Source organism: Atractosteus spatula, chromosome 2, assembly GCF_055471065.1.
Source record: "Atractosteus spatula isolate fAtrSpa1 chromosome 2, fAtrSpa1.hap1, whole genome shotgun sequence".
In the NCBI taxonomy this organism is placed as follows: Eukaryota; Metazoa; Chordata; class Actinopteri; order Semionotiformes; family Lepisosteidae; genus Atractosteus; species Atractosteus spatula.
In genome coordinates this window covers 42,204,714-42,228,223 of record NC_142707.1, presented here as the reverse complement: position 1 = coordinate 42,228,223, position 23,510 = coordinate 42,204,714, and the positions used below count along the sequence as shown (strand labels likewise).

The 23,510-nt window shown below is 37.4% G+C and overlaps 1 protein-coding gene across 5 annotated transcripts in view; it reads left to right on the top strand.

Moving 5' to 3' along the window:
- The window catches only part of ncoa7b (nuclear receptor coactivator 7b), a 45,337-nt gene extending 26,021 nt beyond the window's left edge, over nt 1–19,316 (top strand). For 2 of the 5 annotated variants that reach the window (XM_088931416.1, XM_088931398.1), the window contains 13 exons: nt 4,005–4,084; nt 4,620–4,727; nt 4,818–4,934; nt 5,806–5,931; nt 6,028–6,212; nt 6,956–7,755; nt 7,978–8,146; nt 14,264–14,411; nt 15,853–15,978; nt 16,759–16,911; nt 17,034–17,129; nt 17,246–17,319; nt 17,553–19,316. In XM_088931416.1, the coding sequence (XP_088787542.1) occupies nt 4,005–4,084; nt 4,620–4,727; nt 4,818–4,934; nt 5,806–5,931; nt 6,028–6,212; nt 6,956–7,755; nt 7,978–8,146; nt 14,264–14,411; nt 15,853–15,978; nt 16,759–16,911; nt 17,034–17,129; nt 17,246–17,319; nt 17,553–17,688 (2,318 nt within the window). In that variant the 3' untranslated portion in view covers nt 17,689–19,316. Of the gene's footprint in view, nt 1–1,936; nt 2,253–4,004; nt 4,085–4,619; nt 4,728–4,817; nt 4,935–5,805; nt 5,932–6,027; nt 6,213–6,922; nt 7,756–7,977; nt 8,147–14,263; nt 14,412–15,852; nt 15,979–16,758; nt 16,912–17,033; nt 17,130–17,245; nt 17,320–17,552 lie in introns of those variants that run through there. The other 3 variants (XM_088931407.1, XM_088931387.1, XM_088931427.1) reach the window with 2 other exon arrangements.
- Nucleotides 19,317–23,510: the final 4,194 nt, after the last annotated feature.

Here is a 23,510-nt window from a genome sequence, read left to right as displayed (position 1 = left end):
CAGAACTTTTCTCGCTTTTGTACTTGGTCACCTACAGGTAACCTAGAGAAGAATTATGCTTTTGAAAGCGTGGATGAAGCTCTGCTATACTGTACTTTCGTGTCTTCTGTTTCTTAAATTTATTTCAAAGTTTAAGAAGGTATTTTAGCTGAAAACGTAAAGCTCTCTTTTAGGAAACTCAACCACAATCACCGGGGAACATTCTAGGACAGTGACAATTTCTGCAAAGAGATAGTTAAACCAGAACAGAATCACATTTCTAAAACTAACCTCAATCTCTAAATCTCCTGAACCCAACTCAGTTTTTATGTTGTTGTACAAACAGGAGGAGCCCTTGGAGGACCTGAAGAATTTCTGTAAGGAAGGTCCTTTGGTGAAGTAACTAGAGAGCAGAATGTGAATTAAAATGAAACGATAATGAAATCTGCATTTGTGTGCATCATTCAGCACCAATATAACATGTATAAATGTACAACTTTGCCTTTTATTAATTTCTGATTGTATTTTTCTCACTGCAATTTTCAATTAAAAAGGTGTAAACCATCTCCTGAAAGCTTTAGAATGTCTATGTCTTATTATGATGCTGGTTATCAGTTTCTACTGTAATTTTGTGATAGAATTTAATTTACTGAATATTTTAAATAAATGCATTCGTTTTCAATTATTGCTTAATCTTAAATTCGGCAGCAGCATGGAGCCGTGGTTATGGCCACTTGATTCTGGACCAATGACAATTTGTTGTTAATTTAATCGTCATAAAGACAATATAAAATGATTACATTAAAAAGAAACAAGAAAAGATTAAAACTAGTATTTAAGGGGAGATCTTAAGGGCTTTTCATTCTAACCTGATCGTTTTCTAAAAATGAGTAAATATGGAATTGATAAAAGTTGGTCCATTAAGAGCTGCTGACTTAAAGTAGCACGTAGTAGAATCCGCGGGTGAATTAGTACTTAATATTTTTTTTAACGGAAGAGGGGTTGACTTGCTAACATTTGGAAAAAATAATGTAAAATAGAATAGTTTAAAGATACAACTTGACAGCCCGTTCATGCTGATTGCCCTCAGTACACGAATAAATGTTCCGTGCAATGGGCTTTAATACAGTACGGATCATTTTGTTAGATGATGTCGATATTGTCGACGTTTTAGTGCGAGTCTATTGTGAGGGTATTGCGAAACGAAATATGGTTTCAAAAAGTAAAAAAAATCCAATGGTATTTATCTCGTACATTAGCTATGCTGACCCCACGTTTTAACTCGTCTATGTCATAATACTCATCTGTGATAACATACAGCACGGTTTGAGTTTATTTTGCTTTAGTACTTTGTATCTTTTGATTCTTGAGTGGAATCATTATGCAACTAGTGCGCTGTATGTTGTGAAGTATTTGTATACAAAATACCGTAGTCTCAGATTTTGGATTACACCCCACTAGTTGCTAACAATTTAAGTACTTATTCACTGACATGTTCCCGACCTTGCACCATTATGTAGAAGGTAAGCTTTAAAAAATGTGACCTTCTCCGTGTGCCTTGCATGTTGAATGCTGTACTGGAAAAGGCTCGATGCACTAGGGGTGGCCGTGTCTTTGTTTTCTGCATCTAAGTTATCGAAGGTTTAAAGACTATTTGGAACATAAAATGAGCCCTGGCCTCGGAGTTACTAACACAATAAGCGAGTAGTACGTGCGGCCCGTGAGAAGAGTATGCTCGTAGAGCTGAACATGAGGTATTATACGTATTGGTTCTTTTTTTTTCCTTCGGGGGTAGGGCTCAACCGGCTTTCCTGTGACGTATGTAAATTTGGGAAATGTGTGGAACAACCATATCCTGCTGGTCAATTTGGGAGACTAACAAAAACATGAATGTTTTTTTTTCCATTTTGTATTTTTGTGAGTTAATTACGAGTATTTACGAGGATGTCCTACCCTCGGACTGAAGGAGTTATATTGTCTTAGTGCACAGGTGTACACCATTGTTCTTGTGTATTTTTGATATAGTAACGCTTCAAGAATGTTTGCAGCAGAGTCTTATTCAAACAGTTCGTATGAAATGTGGCTGCCGCCTTCACTGGAGTTGGGCGAGAGAAACGAAGAAAGCCGAAGATTTCGTAGTTTGGAATGTTTGCAGGACACTACCCAGTCCTGTGGATTTACCCCCTCATCTCCGAAAACCATTATAAATGCTAAAAAAACCAAGAAGGTCTATAGTTGGTCATTAGATTGCATGGAGTATTTTTATAGAATTGGTAAGGATTCGTAAAATATTAATTAAAATAAGTGACTTAATTATCGGTGGGCAGTAGCGTGGAGTAGTGGTTAAGGTTTCTGGATTCATAACTGGAAGGTTTTCTAATTTGGTTTCACGTCCGATAGGCACTGCTGTTGTACCCTTAAACAAAGACTTTAGTTACTGTATGTTGCTTTAGTTAAAAGCAAGCCTGAACAAGTCGTTTCGTCTATGTAAGGGTTATGAAATGTGAACCGTAACCGGGAAAAGACTTACAGATTTTAAAACCGTTTAATTGTGACAGTATTTTAACATATAAACCTGTCCTAGTTTGCATGTTGGCATTCTTGCAGATCAGAAATCCTAGTCATGATGTGCACGATAGCTGGGGGGAAAAATGGGATAATCTGATGTTTTTCCAAATGCAAGCAAAAAATATAACTTTTACAAATAATTATTTAGGTTCTTGTATAAATGACAGTTAATTGAAAAATAAAGTAATGCAAAACCTAGGTGTAATCATAAAATCAAAAGCTTAGATACAGTAACTGATATGCACTAAATGGAAAGGGGCTTTAACTGATGGCCAAGCATTGTCTGGTTATTCAGTAATGTGCACAGTGCTGTATGAAATCCAAAGTGCACAGTGGATTAGAGTACTATCTCATTTATACATAGTTGTTCTAATGTTTCAATATTGCAGTAATAGTACAAACCCCAAACTTTCTCAGCTTGTTTGTAGCCAATTTAATCAATATTACAATGTTTTAACCTTTGATACATTTATAAAAACGTTCTTTTACTCACACTTTTTTAAACATTTACAGACCACCTCTTAACCTTCATGTGACCCAAAATGTCTGAGTTAATGTTTATCCTTTGACATCTCCAGGATAAGTCTTAAAATATCAAAATTATTTTTCAATTTAGATGAGAAGATATTTTTTTCCCTTTTTTTGCATTTACAGTGTTTTATGTCTTTTGCAACACAAGGGTTTTAATTAACTTTTTCTCTCTGAATCAATACATGCAACCTGACCTATGTAGTTTATTGCAGCATAAACTAAAACTTAACCAGATTTTACTCCCTGCTTAATGTCTGAACCGAGGTCAATAGTTTTGAGTGCTTTTCAACCTTAACTTATTAATAAGCAGTATGGCCTCTTGCTCAACTGGCCAAATAAAAGTGATATTTAAATTTTCTGTTATTGTAGCATTACCATAAAGTGGAGAATTGGATAACTTTTATTAGAAATGTTACCTTTTCATTTTCTTAAAAGGGAAAAGAACAGGAAGAGAAAAAATCTGATGCCTACCTACTCCTCAAACAAGTATAAAATGAACCCAGGATATTGAAATGTGATACAGTCCTTTAATAAACTTGTTCACAGTTGACATTAGGAATGAGCGACACTGTGGCACAGTGGTTAGCATTGCTGCCTCACAGCACTGGGGCTCGGAGTTCAATTCCTAGTATGCTATCTGCATGGAGTTTTCATATTCTTCCTGTGTTCGTGTGGGTTTCCTCCCACAGTACAGACACATACTAGTAGGTTAAGTAGCTTCTGGGACATTTGGCCCTGCTGCGAGTACAGTATGTCCGTATTTGTGTGCCCTGTGATAGACTGTTGTCCTGTCCAGGGTGTATCATGCCTTGCGCCCATTGCTTGCCAGGATAGGTTCTGGCCACCTAGCATTTTTTTAATTTTATTGCTTTTTAAATTTCTCTAGCGAAAGTATTTCCATCAAATTTCTTACTTTTCTTCTTCAGATGACAACCGAAATAAAACTCGCACAAAGAAGGAAAAGAGAAGAGTTATCCAGAAGCCCAGTGGGACAGTGGAATATACAGTAAGTGACTATATCAAACTCACACATGATCTATTAAAGTTCATTTCAAGAACAGAAGTAAGCAGTAAAGATAAAAATTAAATTTAGATCAGGCAATCTGAATCTCATCTTGTGGTCTGTAATACCATAATTTATATCTTAAATATATTTTTAATATTTAAGTCACAAATGCAGCTTAACTATTTGTTTAAAGTTTTATTTTAGAATAGTAAGTTTGAAAGGATTTAGGAACACTTTACCTGTATATTCCTACATGTATAGCAAATGTTTGCTATTGTTTAACTTCATTTTACCTATTAAATTTACCAGAATCTGTTTAATATCTAAGTTTGTGAGCACTGCAGTAATATCAGCACTGGAACAGAGGCCTAAAATTAGCATAATGTTCTGTCTTCATTTCAGAATGATACGGAAGGTTTTGATATTGTAACTAAGCAGAATTTTATTGTAATTAAAAGCAGTTTAACTGTAATGTATAAATCTATTCTATAGATGATTCAGTGATGCTGATGTTTTAACACTTTTGTTTCTGTAGGCGGGGCCCAAGGACACTCTAAATTGTATAGCTCTAAAGTTTAACATTACCCCAAATAAACTTGTGGAAATCAACAGGCTGTTTTCTCATACTATTGTCCCAGGGCAGGTACAGTAAAATAATTTATGGTTTATGGGCTTGTTCGTTTCATACTAGTTTGATGCTTGTTGGTTCATCTGCTTTCTGATGTTTGTGTAGACGCTGTTTGTCCCTGATGTCACCCAGCAACCCACTGAGACCAACTCCCTGTCTCTCAGCCCCTGCAGTCCTGCTTCAGCTTTCTCCTCTGATGATCCAGAGTTTGACAAAATGTCGGTAAGAGCAGCAAAAACGAACCAACATAACAAGTAATAGGTTTATTCTATGCTGAAAAAAAGAAGAAAGAAAACGCAACGTTTCAGCCGTGGAGCCTTCTTCAGGTGTGTGAAGTGCACACACCTGAAGAAGGCTCCACAGCCGAAACGTTGCGTTTTCTTTCAGCATGGAATAAACCTGTTACTTGTTCCTTTGCAGCCTACACATGCTAATGCAGCTACCCACCTGAACAAAAACAAACCAAGCTGATTTTGCCTGAACATGATTCCATTCCCAGTTTTACACATTAGATTCTTTAAAAGAAATGCAAAATTTGTCGTGGAATAAAATGTAGGTTTGTTTTTACAAGGTTTATATTTTATTAAAACCACTCTGATTTTTCTCTACCAAGATGGAAGTTTACACTGTCCTCTTTCATTTATGCCTTTGAGGTTTGTCATCCAAAGGTTAAAAACAATATCAATATGATACTTCAAATGTTTGAGCAATCCACATGGTATTGAAGTTTTTAGGTTTCCTGATCTTAAAAATGTTTTTATTAAAAAATAAGCAGTCTCTTAATGAAGGCCCCAAATATATTCATTACTTTTTCCAGTTTTCTCTGTTATTCATTCATTTTGAACTATTTATTTAAAAAAAAATTGTTTTGAACGTTTTGCGAATTGACCTCAGTAATTAAATTATGGCCTACCTAAAATTAGGGCGAACTTAAGCCCAATTCTATCAGTGGCAAAATTGCATCACATTCTGGGATTGTATTTGAAAATAGTGTGTGTTGCATGGGTTCCGGTGTAGTCTTGCTGTTTGTGTGAGAATCCACAGAACAAAGCTTGAGTTAAATGATGATTTTTCTTCTTTTATTTAATTCCAGGATGCTGACAGTGCCAGGAAAGCATCAAAACCTCTCCACCGAATTTTGTCTTCAGCCTCTGAAGAGGAGGAACCTTCAACAGTCAAGTTTCTCAAAATGAGCTGTAGATATATAACTGATGGCAAGGTGGATGTCAGCTATAATCATGAGATTTTTCACTTTACGTTTCATCAGATATTTAGTTGCTGCATTTTTAAATATGAATGTCATCTTTTTTTTTAGGGAGTAGTTGGTGGAGTAATGATTGTGACACCAAATAACATCATGTTTGATCCTCACAAGTCTGACCCCCTTGTAATAGAGAATGGCTGTGAAGAGTATGGTCTCATCTGTCCCATGGAGGAGGTAGTCTCTATTGCGCTATATAACGACATATCACACATGAAGATCAAGGACGCCCTGCCATCGTAAGTCTTTGGGCTGTTTTCTTATTCTCAGTTTTTCATACCGTTGTAGAAAATACAGTAGTGTGATACATGTAGTTTTTATGTTTAATGGGCGATGAGGAAGTTCCTAATTTGTTATTAGCAATGAGATTGCCTCAACTGTAACGTTATTTTTCTGTAGAGTTAGCTAAGGATTGTCATTTCACTCTCCTGAAAATCAGGTTCACTTTACAGTATTGAGTTCTCCAATCTCCCCAGTCTCTTGTTTGGAAAATATAACTCATATCTTTATTTTGTTCATTTTTGTGACTAAGCTTCAAAGCGTACTTGAATAACAATTCGAATGTTAAGTCATGAAATACATGATATACAGCATGCTTAATATTGAGCATATAATCTTAAAAGCACCAGCAAATGAGGTACAACATAGAAGTATGATTCACACATAATGGAGATTCTTTTTTTACTATTATCCAGCTTTTGGAATTACGAAGAATAAGGTGTCATTTTTATATGCATTTTTGGACCATGTTCTTTTAGTTTTGGGGCATCAAAGTGATTTATTGTTTTATTTGCATTTCTTTATTTAAGTTATCATCATCATTCTCATCATCAACATTATTACTATTACTATTATTATTATTATTATTGCTGTTGTTTTCCCATGTTATTTTTATTTGTCCATTTTGATTTTAATTTCCCATACGCATTGGTCATTTCTCCCCTCACAGCGACCTACCAAAGGATCTTTGTCCCCTCTACAGGCCTGGGGAGTGGGAGGACCTCTCATCTGAGCAGGATATCAATCCTTTCAGCCGATTTAAGGCCATGAGCAAAGAGAAATGCCTAGCAAGTGTGGATGAGGCTGTGTATGTCAAACATGAATCAGAGACCACAGAGAAGTCACTGTCAGATGAAGGATTCACTGAAATAGAACCTCTTGTAACTGAAAACACTGATGAATCTCTGATTGAACCATTGGCAAATGGTATTTGTACTGGTTCCAGTGATGACACTCAAATAAAAAAAGGGACTTTAGAAGCTTTGGTCCATCAGTCTAGTGCAGACAAGGAGCTAGTGGCACACAAAGAGCACACATTATACCCTGTTATTTCCATGGGGTTAGAGGAAAGAGAAGATCCTGAACTGGAGAAGGTAGGCTCTAACCAAAATGCTCGGGAAACCCCTGTTTACATTCACACAGAGATTCCAAAAGGGAAAGCACTTAAAGAGGGAAAATTGCCTGATGACGGACGTGGAGGTGAGACAGCACTTTCTAAAGCTGAACCCTCATACGTAGATTCAGCTGAATCTGAAACACCCAATGACACTTGTTTAGTTACATCTGTTCAAGAAACCACTATGGACCAGAACAGAAAGCTTAGCTCTTGTGAGAAAGCTGAAGTGTCTGCCAATAAGAACCAGCCAGGGCCAGACCAGAGCACTGATGCATTAAATGGAGATGGGCCTCTTTCAGTACAACAGTCTGAGGAAGAGGAACAGCAGAACAGGGAATCTGAAATTAAGTCCTGGTTGTTCAAAAGGATACAGGGACCAATTGAGGGTGAGTGTTTTTGTTCCTTTCAAACTATACTTGATGTTCCTACTTGCTTTTTTGTTTTTGGGTTCCATTTATGTTATATTATTACAACTATTATTGAAGAGAATTGAATAACATTTTTGTTTGTTTTTTAGAATTTCTTTAGCAAAATCAAACCATACTAATTGATCGATTCTGCTGCGCGTAGAGAAGAAAATATTTCTTAGTAGATGTTGCTTTTTGTAGATATGCTGCCGTCAAAAGAAGAGAAAAGTAAGAAGCCTCCAATGTTCCTGTGTATCAAGGTGGGGAGACCTATGAGGAAGACATTTGCATGTCAGAGTGCAAGTCCAGCTCACCAGTATGGAAGGAGAGGGAAACAGCCAGAGTACTGGTTTGCTGTACCCCAGGAAAGGTGAGTTTCTCTACAATAATGGAGAAAAAAAGAAAAAAGAAGGTAAAGATTTATTTTTTGTTTGGAAATTACAATTACTTTAGTTTCTATGCAAAAAAAAAGATCTAAAATGATGCATGTGTTGTTATTTGCCTTATTATGAAACGCAATTATTGTTGATTTAATTTTATAAATGATATTAAGTTAACAATCTCACATTAAGTGTTTGGGCACCCCCAGCAATAGGCAACTTGACTTTTGTGTTTGAGACAATAGACGCAGATTGTACTCAGTTTCTCATGAGGACAAATAGCATTGCTTGGTGAAACACAGGTAGCTGGACAATCTTTGCCACAGTGTTCTTTCAGCCACCATTCACCTAACATTGTCACATGCTTACTCACTTAAACTTCAGGAAAAACAGATTTTAATGTTACTTAAAATAAATGAAATTTTAAAGGCTCACTTAAAGTAGAAGGACCAAACATACTGTAGTTGCATAGACCAAATGCACCTATGGGCATATTACTCATGCATTTTCTTTACCAACCAGTATTGAAATTTGTATTTCAGATCAAACAGTAAATATGGGTCAGCAGCACAGAATGTCAGTTTTGTTTTTGGATATTTGTATGTATACAGTACATGTTAAACCACATCAGAACAAAAACGTTTTGTGTTCAATTCACCCATTCAAGTCATCATAAGTAATTATAATAATAATAATTGCTTACACTTATATAGCGCTTTTCTGGACACTCCATTCAAAGCGCTTTACAGGTAATGGGGACTCCCCTCCACCACCACCAATGTGCAGCATCCACCTGGATGATGCGACGGCAGCCATAGTGCGGCAGAACGCTCACAACACATCAGCTATCAGTGGGGAGGAGAGCAGAGTAATGAAGCCAATTCATAGAGGGGGGTTATTAGGAGGCCATGATTGGCAAGGGCCAATGGGAAATTTGGCCAGGACGCCGGGGTTACACCCCTACTCTTTTCGAGAAACGCCCTGGGATTTTTAACGACCACAGAGAGTCAGAACCTCAGTTTTACGTCTCATCCAAAGGACGGCACCTGTTTACAGTATAGTGTCCCTGTCACTATACTGGGGCATTAGGACCCACACAGATCACAGGGTGAGCGCCCCCTGCTGGCCCCACTAACACCTCTTCCAGCAGCAACCTTGGTTTTTCCCAGGAGGTCTCCCATCCAGGTACTGACCAGGCTCACACCTGCTTAGCTGAGGGATTTTCATTTTGTAGTGTAACCCTTGTAATTCTCCTGTCTTCTGTGCGCAGTGTATTGAGATACTTTCACCCCTGCACTCTGGAGATTGTCTGCAATGTGTTTGGTTGTCATTTTAGGGTTATTCTGCACAGGTCTGATTTCTCTGTCATCAGCAGCCGTTTTCTTATTTGGATGACTTGGCCCTTGCTGATTGCTTACTCTTCCAGGAGTTTCTTTTTCAAAACCTTCCATGTGGAACCTGCAGTGGTTCTGATTGGAATTTTCTTCCTCTCTTCTTCGCAATTTCATGCTTTTCTGTCATAGATAACATTCTAGTCTTCCTCTTGGTTAAAGCCTTTTAACTTAAGTTAACTCGAAAGGCTGGACCCAAAATTGCACATTCACAGCTTTTTCATGTTTTCACATTGGTAATATTTATCAGCTGTTTGTCCCAATTGTTACACTGACTTGAAATTGAGGCATTGAACACAACGTGGGTAAACATGGCTTTGTTCTAACATGGCTAAACATATATATATATAGAAATAAAAGCTTAAATTCTATATTTTGCCTCATATGAATCTGAATACAAATTTCATTAGTACAGTAAACCCTCATTATACAAGCTGAATTTATTCCTCAGATGCTCATAAGGTGTAAATACATGTAATGAAATTACATTTCCATTACTTCCCATGTTATTTCCAATTGGTTCCAGAATTCAAAAATGTTCCCTCAGACACCCAGACTTCACCTTAATACTATTACACTTGCCTTACCATTTCACTTGTTGATGTCAAGTAAATGGATATGTTTCACCAAAACTAGAGGAGATTTTGGAAAATTCCCAGTCACTGAATATTCAGCGAGTCTGGGCATAATGTTACAATAGGAGCTGTGATTGTAGTTGCTTTTTTTTGCCCTAGATTTTCTTGATTAGCTCAATTTCACGTTTCTTTCTGGTGGTTTCAAAAATGATTGCAGCAAAAATACATCACTTAATGCTCCATTGTGTGGTACAGTATATAGTGATGAGCTAGGTCGTTTTTCTTCATCTTTGCAAAGTGCATGGGCAGTTTGAAATAATAAAGAAGATGGGGCAAGAATCTTTTTTTAAAAAGTGTGACAACGCATAGTTTTTTTTTCTTGCTAATAAGTAACAAGCTTTTGTTAAAATGTGGGGTAATTTGCTTGTATCACTTGTATAATATACTCCATGTCACAGACAGCTGAGCAGTAATACGTGCTGGATGTTTTATAGCTTGTTAATCAGCTGGAGAGTTCAGGTGTATAACCTGAGTTAATAGTTTAATTTCTGCTTAAGGTTTTATCTATGCCAACGCTGAGTTTGTGCTGTATAGACATCTTAGGCAGTGTGGTCTGCAAGGAAATGTAGGTCAGTGTGCAATGTAACAGACAGTAATGGAGAGACTGCAAAGGAACAAACAGACATAAATGTGAAGTTAAAAGGAAAAAAGCTAGATTTATTTCTGTTTGGTGGTTTTAAACGTTCTTTTGTAGCTTCCCATTCTGATCTCAATTGGAAAAATATTATAGTGACAGAGGATTCCTGTGTTAATTGAATTTTATTCTGTAAAATAAAATTGAACTGTGGTAACTTTGTCATCCTTGAATTATTTTGTAACTAATTTATTCAAAACAAAATGACAGCATGCTACTGCACAACTGTTTTAGTATCTTACAAATGTACATGTAACTAAAATTATCACTAATACTGCATATGTTTTAAGCTAACTTACAGTATATATGTCACTAAAAAAGTACCCATATTCAAAATCCTGAACATCAGAACAAAATTAACTGCCATTTTAAGAAAAAAAGAAATGGAATGACTGCATACAGAGTTAAGGTTTGCTGTACTGCTGGGTTAAAAGCCACTTTAAGTATAAGAAACTATTGTGTAAGAATCATAAGCTAACATGTCCGGAGATAGAATGCCATGTGCTTTGTGTGTACTGCATGTGCCTTTGTGTCAGGAAATACTCCTTTGTGGTGTTATCTTACCATGTGTATGACCCTACAACCTCATTCTATTGTTTTTCTTTTAGTTGTATGGCCTTTGGTTATTGTGAAGGTTAAATTCCTTTTTTTTTAAAAAAAAGCTAAGTGATAAACTTTGTTTTTACAGAAGTTGTAGAACTTGATGTGTTCGGGTCCAATAGTTAGTAAATCTGAATATATATATACTGTACACACTGTATATAGGAACAAGTAATCGGTTTATTCCCTGCTGAAAAGAGAAGAAAGAAAACATAACGTTTCAGCTGTGGAGCCTTTGCAGCCAACGCATGCTGATGCAGCTACCCACCTGAACTACTGAATATATATACTTGTTTAATATTTTAGTCATTAGTTACAGTACAAGGTCATGGTAAATTTCTATACATTTAATTTTGCTTCTTGCATTTTATTTCTTTCTGCTGCTGGTAGTGTGATTTATTTCATCCCACTATTCTCTGCAAAACAAAAACTTTATTATCAGGGGTAAACCGTATATAGCAACTGATTGATACTGTCAGTTGCAATAACAATGTTCACATCACAGATTATACCATGGTTGCTTGTTTAATGCTGTTTACTTTATGAAAGAATATAGCTTGAAACCTATGTTAAAACTTTTCTGAGACTGCAGTATACTATTAATAAATTTGTCATGCCCTTGGATTGAAATTGGTGCTCTGATTACCATGTAATCATCCTCAAAGACCTGATTTGTAATAAGGTAGAGATGCACAAACTAGTTACATCTCTTTTCCTTTAATTCTAATACTTGATTCTGGACCCTGCCTGATATTAAATTAGAAATTGCATGCAACCCAAGGCTACCAGTGAAATGGGTGGTGATATCCAAAATTTAGAATATTTGATTTTGCAGGAGAGTCATACAAATTGCATGTGTAATTAATTAACTGACAGTCCAAAAGGCCAGTCTGTGTTTATGTACCTGTGAAATTAGTTGAAAGCAACACTAGGGCTGGTCTGTGTGAAATTCAGATACAAAATAGGTTACACGTCAGTTATATTAACACCAATACCAGAATTAATATCCGATATCTAGAATGCACATGTTTGAGAAAATTAGGGAAAAAACATGTTCTGAAACTCAAGACCATAATATGCAGAAACTGCTTTGTACAAAAGCAAACAAAATTTAACAGTAAATAAGACTAAATAGTCACTTGTCATAATTGATTTATTCAGAAAAGGAATGTAAATTCTGCACAGTTCTTTTTCTGTTTCACATAGCAGTAAGCCCTGTTAATAAATTTACTTTTATTAGACATTGTTGCATGCAAGTTCTTAAGTAGTTTTTGCTTAGCCTGTAGGGCTTATGGATTTGAAACGGATATGATGTTCTTTGCAACAGCTTTAGCTGTACAGTGCTTGATTGGACAAAATGCAATAACCACATCCAATCTAGACAGGCAGCTTAAGTTAATTTTCAACTCAAAATGATTTCCATCTTAGTTGTGAAATGCCTTTAGTTCTTGGCCTTGGGGAACTTTTTGAGAATATTAACAAAGTGCTTATCTTAGCTAAACGTTTTGCTATAAATGTGGCTTTAAGGAGGTGCGTGCATTTGCTGTAGTGGAACAGAAGAGCAACTTAGAGCTCCGTGTTCAATAATCTTGAACAGAATGGGCATTGCTTACAGTATTAAAGAGTAAGTAGCAAAAAGAGCTACACGTTTTAAAAGAATGCATTAAGATAATTATGCATAAATGTTTTTGTCCTGTGTGTAAAGTGCCTTTATGCACATGTTTACATACGTTTTAATTTACAGGTTGAACATTTTATTTTAAAATAAAATAATTTTGTATAATAAATGTTTAGGTTTAAGAATATTTAAATACCAGTTTACCTGTCAAGTCAAAGTTAATCTGGGGTATCTTGAATATCTTACCATGCCTGCACAGACTTTGAAGATTCATAGATGCATAGATGCAGTTGTAGTAGATTCTGTTCAGCACCAAACTGTGCATAACAAAAGATGATGGAGATCAGGCTAAAGTTGCACAGTAAAACATATTTATTGATATATGGTACCATTTACCAAGCGCCTTTTGATTTTCCACATGAATTTTAATTAGTTTCAAATTCATCCTGATGTGTACTGAAATGCTGGATTTACATTTATATATATATATTAAGACTTACAATATAATCTCCAAATATTTTAAGCCGTTTTCTTTTCTGCTTCAGCACTTAGCCACTTTGTGTTATCTTCTGTGGGAATCATTAAAGACAGTCAGAAATCATCAGTTGGCAGATTTGTATTGTTGTGCTGCTGATTTGGATTTTCATCATAGCTTTGGTATGTTTGTGGGCTTGGGTGTATTATTTTGAGACAGCCGTTAAAACTTTTTTTTTTACCATCCTCAGTGCTTAAATTTCAAAGACGTTGTACGTTTTTGCCATTTGGTGAAAATGTTGCACAGCAGTTTCTCAGTCCTCCCACTAAATTTGTAGATGAGATAAGATCATGCAAGATTTACAAGTTCCTGCATGACTGGTCCAAGTTCAGTGCCCATGCCTATTACAGTAAGCTTTCCTTTAATCCAAATAATTTTACTTTTAGCATTTACTAAAGAAATCTTAAGCAATCAAAAGTTATTTCACAGTGTTTTCACCAGTTAAATATCCTTTGTCCTGTTTAAGTTTCTAATTGTGCAATGTTTGATTATTTTCCCATGTGATAGAGATGATCCCACATTACTAGGTTGATAAGCTAAGTTTAAGAATTGTAATAATCAGCATTATTATATTTCCATTAATCAAAATGGAGACCAGAGCTTAATCAGATTTAATTCAGGACTTTTCAACATTTAGCACAGGAGAAAGTGCTGCAAGTTTTCATTAACATTTTTTCCATGGTAATTGTTTCAGGGTGGACCATCTGTACGCCTTCTTTGTGCAATGGTCACCAGACATTTATGGCAATGACGCCAAGGAGCAAGGATTCATTGTGGTGGAGAAGGATGAGCTTGACATGATAGACAACTTCTTCGGTGATCCAGTTCCAAAGAGTTGGGAGGTGAGTGTTCTTCATTTGATGTGTGCATTTTCCTTTGTACTGCCTGGCAATCTGATGTAATATTAAGCTTAAGTTTTTAACTATGCTTTTTTTAACATGTACAGTAGCCTTAAAAAACAAACTTGTATTTATTTACATTATAACTGCAGTCTATAAATCAATATAGCCATCTGATTCTGCAGACAAACTATAAAAACAACATGTACATTTGTGCCACAGTTGCCACAGTTATTTCATAGTAATAACCACTGAACGCCCTGCACAGGTTCCTTCTCATACCATGTTTGGTCATCCTGCCTTCGTCTTCCTGTGCCATTCACTTTCTGTTTCTGAAGAAATGAAACTTTACCACAGAAACGAATTAGCCAATGAGAGCAACTGTGGCAGATATAAAAAAAGAGTGTAGAGATGCATAAAACTGTCAGTAAAAACTGTAACACAGCTTCACGTGGAAGAAAGGAAACTAGCTATAAGCAATGAGGGCACTGCCATTGAATGTCAAGATTTTGTACTTTGCAAAGGGAGAAGAAGAACCATATGTGGAGGTTTGTTTTAAATTATTGTACTCTCGTGGGAAAATGAATATGAATATTGAAATCCTTTTATTTCAACCTGTTTTTAACACAGACCTTTAAAGTGAAATTTAATTTGTTAAAAACTGTTTCCTGTTGTTATGTCATGTACCTCTATTGTATGTTTTTGTATGTTTCAGGTGTTTTGCTTTAAAGTACAGATGCTGTCTTATTAAAAGCACCCCTTCCCTACACCCTACACAAAGTAAAATTATATAGCGTCACTATTGTATACCCAATGTAAAAAAAGTATTTGCATGTTGCACAACGCGAAGTGAACAGATGTGTGTGGTTTTGTGTTGCACGCATGATCTATTTAACTACAAGGATATAGTCATCACAGTACATTAGAAATATACTTAGAAAAAATCTCTTAATTTATTTGTATTGATTATTTTTAATGTACCTCTGGTAATAGTATACTGTATTTTTAGAAATATGCAGTGCTTCTTACAGAGGTTGTAGGTTTTAGTTTTTTTTTCCATTGAAAGACTTTTTTCTTAAGATGTTTGTCTAGCTTTTCCATGAAGCTCTTACTGTAGTTTTAAAATGTATATATTGAATTAATTTGAAATTTGTTTCTAGTTTTGACCAATTTGTTAAATCAGTCACCCGTCAAAAATAGGGTAAATCAGCCACTAGTTGCAGAGAAAAGCTACAATAAAAACACATTTCATGCACAGTCTTACACCTTATTTAATTACCAAATCTAGGGCAGAAAGAAACAAGCAAAATATGTTCTTAAGAAAAATAAATAAATGTTTTGATTTTATGTTGTTAATCATCACTTTGTTTCTTTATTGAAAGACATTCAGGAACTAAATTTCCTAGGAGCTAAAAAATTGTTTGTTTTTTTTTCCACCCTTAAGATCATCACTGTCAATGAGGCAAAACGACGGCAGAGCTACTGTAGTTATGAGGATGAGGATGAAGAAGATCTGTTGCCTGCCCTGAATGACCAAAGTGTGCTTTTGGAGGATACACACATTGAGAAGGTGTGCATGAGTCTGCTGTTAGTGCTTGTCAGGTTTTAAGCTAAAACTATACCAATACACTTAATTTATCCAAACGTAAGGTGCTGTTCTTTTATGGCTAAACAAATTGAGATAGTGGTAATACACTCGTTCACAGCTGCTGTGCAATTCACTGTATGTAAATCTCCTACTGCGTTCATACAAAATTGTTTGCACACAAGACCCACTGTCCAAACAACCAAATTAAAGCGTGCCTTCAAAGGTGCACATGAGATCTGCTAGTCATTTTCGTTAAATGTGCATAGTATATATGTCTGAATTAAAATTAGACAGATTGCTAAGTGTCCATTGCATTGGATGAATTGGTATTAGTATTATATTAGTTTTACCAAATTTAGGAGAGCTGAAATAGAAATTTTCAATGTATCATTAAGTGTGTTTAGAAAATTTGGTTCATTTGAAATAGCTGATTCATGACAGCTCTGTACTATGTGGCTATGAAGTGACATACAGACGAACTGCATGTTCTAGAGGTGTATGACAGACATGCATTGGGACTCAAAAGTTCACAGTTATCCAACAGAATGTGCACAGTACATTCCTTGTGTAAAACTGGGCACTTGCCACTGTGATGTTCAAAACTGCTGCACTGTGCACAGTTTTCATCACACTGTTGTTTAAATAGGTCAGCTAACTTTAGAGGCATCATTTATTTGAGTTCTCTGCAATCTCCCACAATGAAAAAAGAAGTTGCACCAACAGAGGAGGCAATTCTGAGTAGCATTTTTGTTCTTTCCTCAGCTGGCGCAGTGTCTGCCTGCAAGGACTCAAGGGTACCCTTGGCGACTGGTTTATAGTACAGCAGTTCATGGAACCAGCTTAAAAACCCTCTACCGCAACCTGGCTCACCTGGACAGCCCAGTGCTCTTGGTCATTAAAGATGTGGACAATCAGGTAGCGACATTGCAGCTTTTTTGTACTGAGCCTTAACATAATGCTTTTAGAATAAAATCAGGTATCTGTCATGCTTTAGTTCAGCAGAGTTTAAAATATAACAACTAATTTATGTTCTTCAGGTATTTGGAGCACTCACATCTCATCCACTTAAAGTTAGTGATCACTGCTATGGCACAGGAGAAACTTTCCTCTATACCTTTAGCCCAGAATTTAAGGTAAACATGCAGTTTATTGTTTTTGTTCATTTTCCACTGGTGATTTCTTGCATATTACAATCCAGAGCTCTACAGTTTGGATTTCTGTGCATTTTAACCATGTTTTATTTTAACAGATCTTCAGGTGGAGTGGAGAGAACTCGTACTTTATCAAAGGAGACACAGATTCAGTAGAACTGGGAGGTGGAGGGTGAGTTTCCTGTAACCTAGTCTATTTTATTGTCTGACTGGTAGTGAAAACTACTCCTAACTACAATAAATTAGAAATATTCCTATGGCTTCTACATTTCTTTTACATTAATTGTAAAGTAAATTACCAATTTCTTTATTCCCAAACGAATTTCAAATGATTAAATGTTTTTAATCAAGCCTTTGCATTGAAAAATTTAGATTCTCATAATTTGGGTCTTTTCTTGTTTCTAGGGGACACTTTGGCTTATGGCTGGATGCAGATTTGTACCATGGTTCAAGCTACCCTTGTTACACATTCCAGAATGAAACTCTATCAAAGAAGGAAGATTTCATTGTTCAAGATCTCGAAGTGTGGACGTTTGAATAAACATGTAACAGAAAGAAATCGGTTGCCTTAGTTATGAACATGGTTTACATAAGGGCCAACAGTTGTGAAGACTGGTTGGTACATTCACACTGCTGGCTGCCTTAGAACACACAACACAGTGCTTGGGAAGTTGTCTGTGCCACAGCATGATGGCTCAACTGTGCTGCTTTAGAGAAAACCACAGAATGTTGGCTCAAGGAAACACTAAAGAAAGTAATGTTTGCCTCCATATTATTCCTGGAAATGTTTCATTTTTAACCTTACTTCATATCAAGATGTGAACCAATATTTTGTTAGGCTCTTTATGAAGCGCTTGTGTTTATAACGAAAGGGAATTAAATGCACTAGTCATTGAAAATGTCTGTCTCACGTTTGTGTGTTAGTAATCACAGTAATCATGGATAGAATGTGGCAGTGATGTTTCAAAAACACTTATACTTTAACACTTTTTCCTAAGTTTTTTTTTTCACTCTTGTGTGTCACTGAGTAATTCTACGAAAACATTGTAGCCTTGATAAACGTAGTCCAAGAACTGAAAAAGAAGTATAAACTGTTTTTGTTTTGTTTTTTGTTTTTCAGTTATTTAGTTGGGTTATACATTCTTTTATATATTTAAAAGAAACTTTTAAATGAACTGTGTATTCCCTTATTATATAAGGACACTGTTTTGGTTTATTTTTTTAAAAGTTGTTCATCAGTCTTTTGTTTCAGTGCAGGCACTGGATTTAAAGAAATTCAGTGTTTCCTTCAAGTTTATTTAAACGTCATTATGTCATTTTTAAACGTCACTCTACAATCAAGGTCTTTTGCTGCACAGCATGCAGGACCAAATGCCTTAGGCTTGTTAATAAAGGCAGAGAAAACCTTTTTTAACTAAATGATCAAGGATAATTGCTTCAGAATGATATTTTCCCCATTGTCTCTGAAAATCTTTTTTTTTTCTTAATTTGAATCCCACTGTCTTGTGAGTTGATGATTGTTTGTTTATATGTTTGAAATGCAGTCATTTCAGTGTTTAATGTCCTAATGCTGTTGGTAGATTTGTAATGCTAACATTTATAATTTGGTTGGAAAAAAACATAGTAGTTATAAAGTATGTATGAACTAGCCACATCTTTAGGAGAGAGACCAACTGCTACAAATTTTCTGGCTATTAAAATGGCTATTAGTTCACCATAAAATGTGTTCTCTTGGAATGTCATATCCTTGCACCAGAAGCATTCAGACATCGTTTTAGACATTGTTTTCTATTAGATTAAGACATGTTTGCTGTTATTAGATCAAGTTGCTCACAAAATATTTTATTGTCCAAATGCTTATCATTGTTCTCAATGTTAATGATCAATACAAGTATCAATTTTGAAGTTGGAAGCAATTATTTTTGTGACTAAAGTCTTAATTTTTGAAGATTGCAAATGCTAGTTTGTTCTGTCACCTTTTGTTACTAAATAAAATGTAAACATTGCTTAGACATTACATGTATAAAAACATTGTTGAATCATGCTAGAGGAAAAATACAGTGAGTAGTGTTCTATACTGTGATCTTTGTGAGACCAAATCTGTGGTATTACCAAGATTATATTTATTGTACTGTTGCAATGTTTTAAAATAAAAACAAATATATCTAAGTGGAATTTTGTTTTGCTTTCTAGGTATCAAAAAGCTATATACGGTGCCTTGCAAGAGTATTCATATTTTTTTCAAACAGTAACAATAAAGGTTGGCAAGAACTAAAAAGAGAAAACTGAAATATATTGATTGCATAATTAATCCGCCCTGTGAATTCAACATTTTATGGAAGCACTTTTGACAGCAATAACAGCCATAAGTCTTGAAGGCTAAGTCTCTACCAACTTTGCACACCTGCTTGGTCCAAGATTTTATCATTTGCCTTGGCAGGTTTGCTAAAGCCATATCATGTTACTAGGGGATCACATATGGGAAGCAGTTGTTTTTTTTTAATTTTTCTACAGATTCTCGATAAGATTCAAGTCAGGATTTTGACAAGGCCACTCAAGGACATTCACTTTCTTATTCTTAAACCACTCCAGTGTACAGCAGTTTTGCATCATTGTCCTGCTGAAAAATGAATTTTTGTCTCAGTTTTACATGTAGGTCCAAATTGGGTCCTCCTTTAAGATTTTCCTACACATACTTTAGATAGATAGATACTTTATTGATCCCGTGAGGGAAATTGCAGTGCAACAGCAGCTTAACACACACAACACAGCCACAGTGTAACGAATTATATAATAATAGTACAATACATACAATACAATACAAGAGTTACTCACAGTCCGGACGCACAAGAACAAACTAGAACAGAACAGTACACAGAAAATCGTATCACACTCATATCACACATATGAATATAAATATAGATGTAACTATAGATATAAATATAAATGTATTGCACAGGTCCCTGGCATATATTGCACAAAAAGTGGTTGTAAACGGGAAAAAGAAAAAGAAAAAGAAAGAGAAAAGATGTAGCAGTAGATGTGTAGATGTGTTTAGTCCAGAAACAGGTCACTGTCGATCTTGCCTCTGCCAAGACGCAAGGTGGATGCGTTGTACAGTCTTATGGCAGACGGCAAGAATGACCTCCTGTAGCGCTCCCTGTCGCACCGTGGATGAATCAGTCTATTGCTGAACGTGCTCTTCATTCCTGCAAGCCTGTCATAGAGGGGATGGGAGAAGTTGTCCATGATGGCCACTAGTTTGGACATCATTCTCCTCTCAGCCACTACCTCCAAGGAGTCCAGGTCAAACCCAATGGCAGAGCTTGCTCTCCTGATGAGCTTGTTCAGCCTTTTGGAATCTACTGCTCTAATCCCAGAGCCCCAGCACACCACTGCGTAGAAAATGGCACTCGCTACCACCGACTGATAGAACATGTGTAGCATCTTACTACACACATTGAAGGACCTGAGCCTCCTCAAGAAGTAGAGTCGGCTCTGTCCCTTCTTATAGATGGCCTCGATGTTCTTAGACCATTCCAGTCTATCGTCGATGTGCACTCCCAGGTACTTGTACGAGTCCACCATCTCCACGCCACTCCCATGGATGTAGACAGGAGTAGGTTTGACCTTTTTCCTCCTGAAATCTACTACCAGTTCCTTTGTCTTTGTAACATTCAGTTCCAAGTGGTTCACCCCACACCACTCCACAAAGCTGCTGACCAGTCCTCTGTACTCCTCCTCCTGCTCACCCTTGATACATCCCACAATTGCAGAGTCATCTGAGAACTTCTGCAGGTGGCATGACTTTGAGTTGTACTTAAAGTCCGAAGTATAGAGGGTGAAGAGGAATGGAGAAAGAACTGTCCCTTGAGGTGCTCCTGTGTTACTCACTACCTGTTCAGACACACAGTCCTGAAGTCTCACAGACTGTGGTCTGCCTGTCAGGTAGTCAGTGATCCACGAGGTCGTGGAGGCATCGACTTGCATCTCCTCCAGCTTCCTCCTTAGAAGTAAGGGCTGGATGGTATTGAAGGCACTGGAGAAGTCGAAAAACACGATCCTTACAGTGTTGCCAGCCCTGTCCAGGTGTGAGTAGGCCCTTTGCAGCATGTAGATGATTGCATCCTCCACACCAACACTGGGCTGGTAGGCAAACTGTAGGGTGTCCAGTGATGAGCTGACCAGGGGTCTCAGGTGGGATAAGACCAGCCTCTCCAGTGTCTTCATGATGTGAGAAGTCAGTGCAACTGGTCTGTAGTCGTTGAGGACAGAGGGGCGCCCTTTCTTTGGTACCGGGACCAGGCATGATGTCTTCCAGATCACCGGGACTCTTTCCAAGCGCAGGCTCAGGTTGAACAGTCGCTGGAGCACTCCGCTCAGCTGATCAGCACAGGCCCTCAGAACTCTGGGGCAGATGTTAACTGGTCCTGTGGCCTTACCCTCGTGCAGCCTCTTCAGCTCCTTCTTCACCTGGTCAGCTGTGATGGTCAGCCTGGCCTGGGGGATGGTGCTCATAGTGCTTTCAGTGCTGCAGGTGTTAATGGTGGAGGTGTTGGAGAGTGGCAGCTGTGGGGGATGGGTGGGTGAGTAGCCGTCGGGGGTTGTGGCTGTAGGCGGCCATGTTTGTGGGGGGATGGAGGAGGTATTGGGCAGTCGCAGCTGTGAAGGGTTAGGGAGCGTGTGGCTGTGGGGGGATGGGTGTTGCGCCACAGAGGACCCAGAATCAAACCTGTTAAAGAACTGGTTCAACTCGTTGGCCATCTCCAGGTTCCCTTCTGTTGCACCCCCAGCCTGTTTGAAGCCAGTGATCTCTCTCATGCTGCTCCATACATCTCTCACCCTATTCCTTTGCAGCTTGTCCTCTATCTTCTTCCTGTATGCGTCCTTGCTCTCTCTTAACTTCTGCTTTAGCTCCCTCTGTACACGCTTGACCTCTTCCTTATCTCCCCTCCTAAAGGCTCTCTTCTTGTCATTCAGAAGAGCCTTCAGGTCGCTGGTGATCCAGGGTTTGTTATTGGAAAAGCAGTGTACGTCTTTGGTGGGGATGGTGTTATCTACGCAGAAGTTAATATAGTCAGTGACACAGTCCACCATGCTGTCTATGTCGTCCCCATGTGGTTCGCACAGCACATCCCAGTCGGTGGCCTCCAAAGCACCACGTAGATCCTCCGTAGCCTCCTGAGACCATCTCCTCACAGTCCTCATGGTCACAGGTTGGCGCTGGACAATAGGCGTGTACAGTGGTGTAAACAAGACAAGGTTGTGATCTGATCTGCCAAGAGGGGGAAGGGCTGTGGAACTATATGCATCCTTAGCATTGGCATATAATAAGTCCAGTGTTTTGTTTTCTCTGGTCGGGCACTTAACAAACTGGTGGAAAGTAGGCAGAGTGGTGGAAATAGATACGTGGTTAAAGTCCCCTGAAATAGCTATAAAAGCGCTTGGGTGCTTTGTTTGTAGCCTGGCTGTGACTGTGTTTATGACGTCACACGCTACCTCTGCATTTGCCGTAGGTGGAATGTAAACAACAACAAAGATGGCGCATGTAAACTCCCGTGGCAGATAGTACGGACGCAGTCCTACGGCTACCAGTTCGATGTCCGGGTTGCAGACGCGCTCCTTAACATGAGTATGTCTAGGATTACACCATCTGTTGTTTACAAGCACCGCGAGCCCCCCTCATACTATACATTTGTTATCATCAGTCTTGACACACTGTTGAGAAGCAGCCCTATAACATAACGCAGTCTCCACATTGTTTTGACGGTAGGTATGGTGTTGACTGTGTGATGTGCTATGTTGAGGTTTAGGATTCTGATGTAACTCCTTGATTTAGACCAAAAAATGTGTAGTCTTGTCTGACCCAAACCACTTTTTATCATGTTTGTAGTAGGATTTAGGCGTTTTATACAAAATGTTGTATTTGAGATTTTTTTTTTCGTTCTTTACAAGCCACTTTGTGGAGTGGCCAAGATGCAGTATTATTGACTCAAGAGACATTTTCCCCTATCTCAGCCACTAAGCTCTTTTAAAGTTTCTGTTTCCTCCTTGCGTGGCTAATCACTTTTGGAGGGATGGCTCGATCTAAGCAGTCTAGATGTTGCCTTCCCCGTCTTAATGATCAACTTCACCATGCTCAAATACTGTTGAACTTTGAAATATTTTTATACTCTTGAACTGTGCCTTTGTAGAATAGTTTCAAAACCTCATTGGTTTTCATGGTTGAATCTTTGCTTGAGATTCTCTACCTGATTGAGGGACCTTACAGAGGTGTATTTAATTTCCAAAAAAAATAATTGCTGCATACTAAATATATTGGTACTGTACCTAGCATAAAGCAAAAATGGGTTTAATTGATTT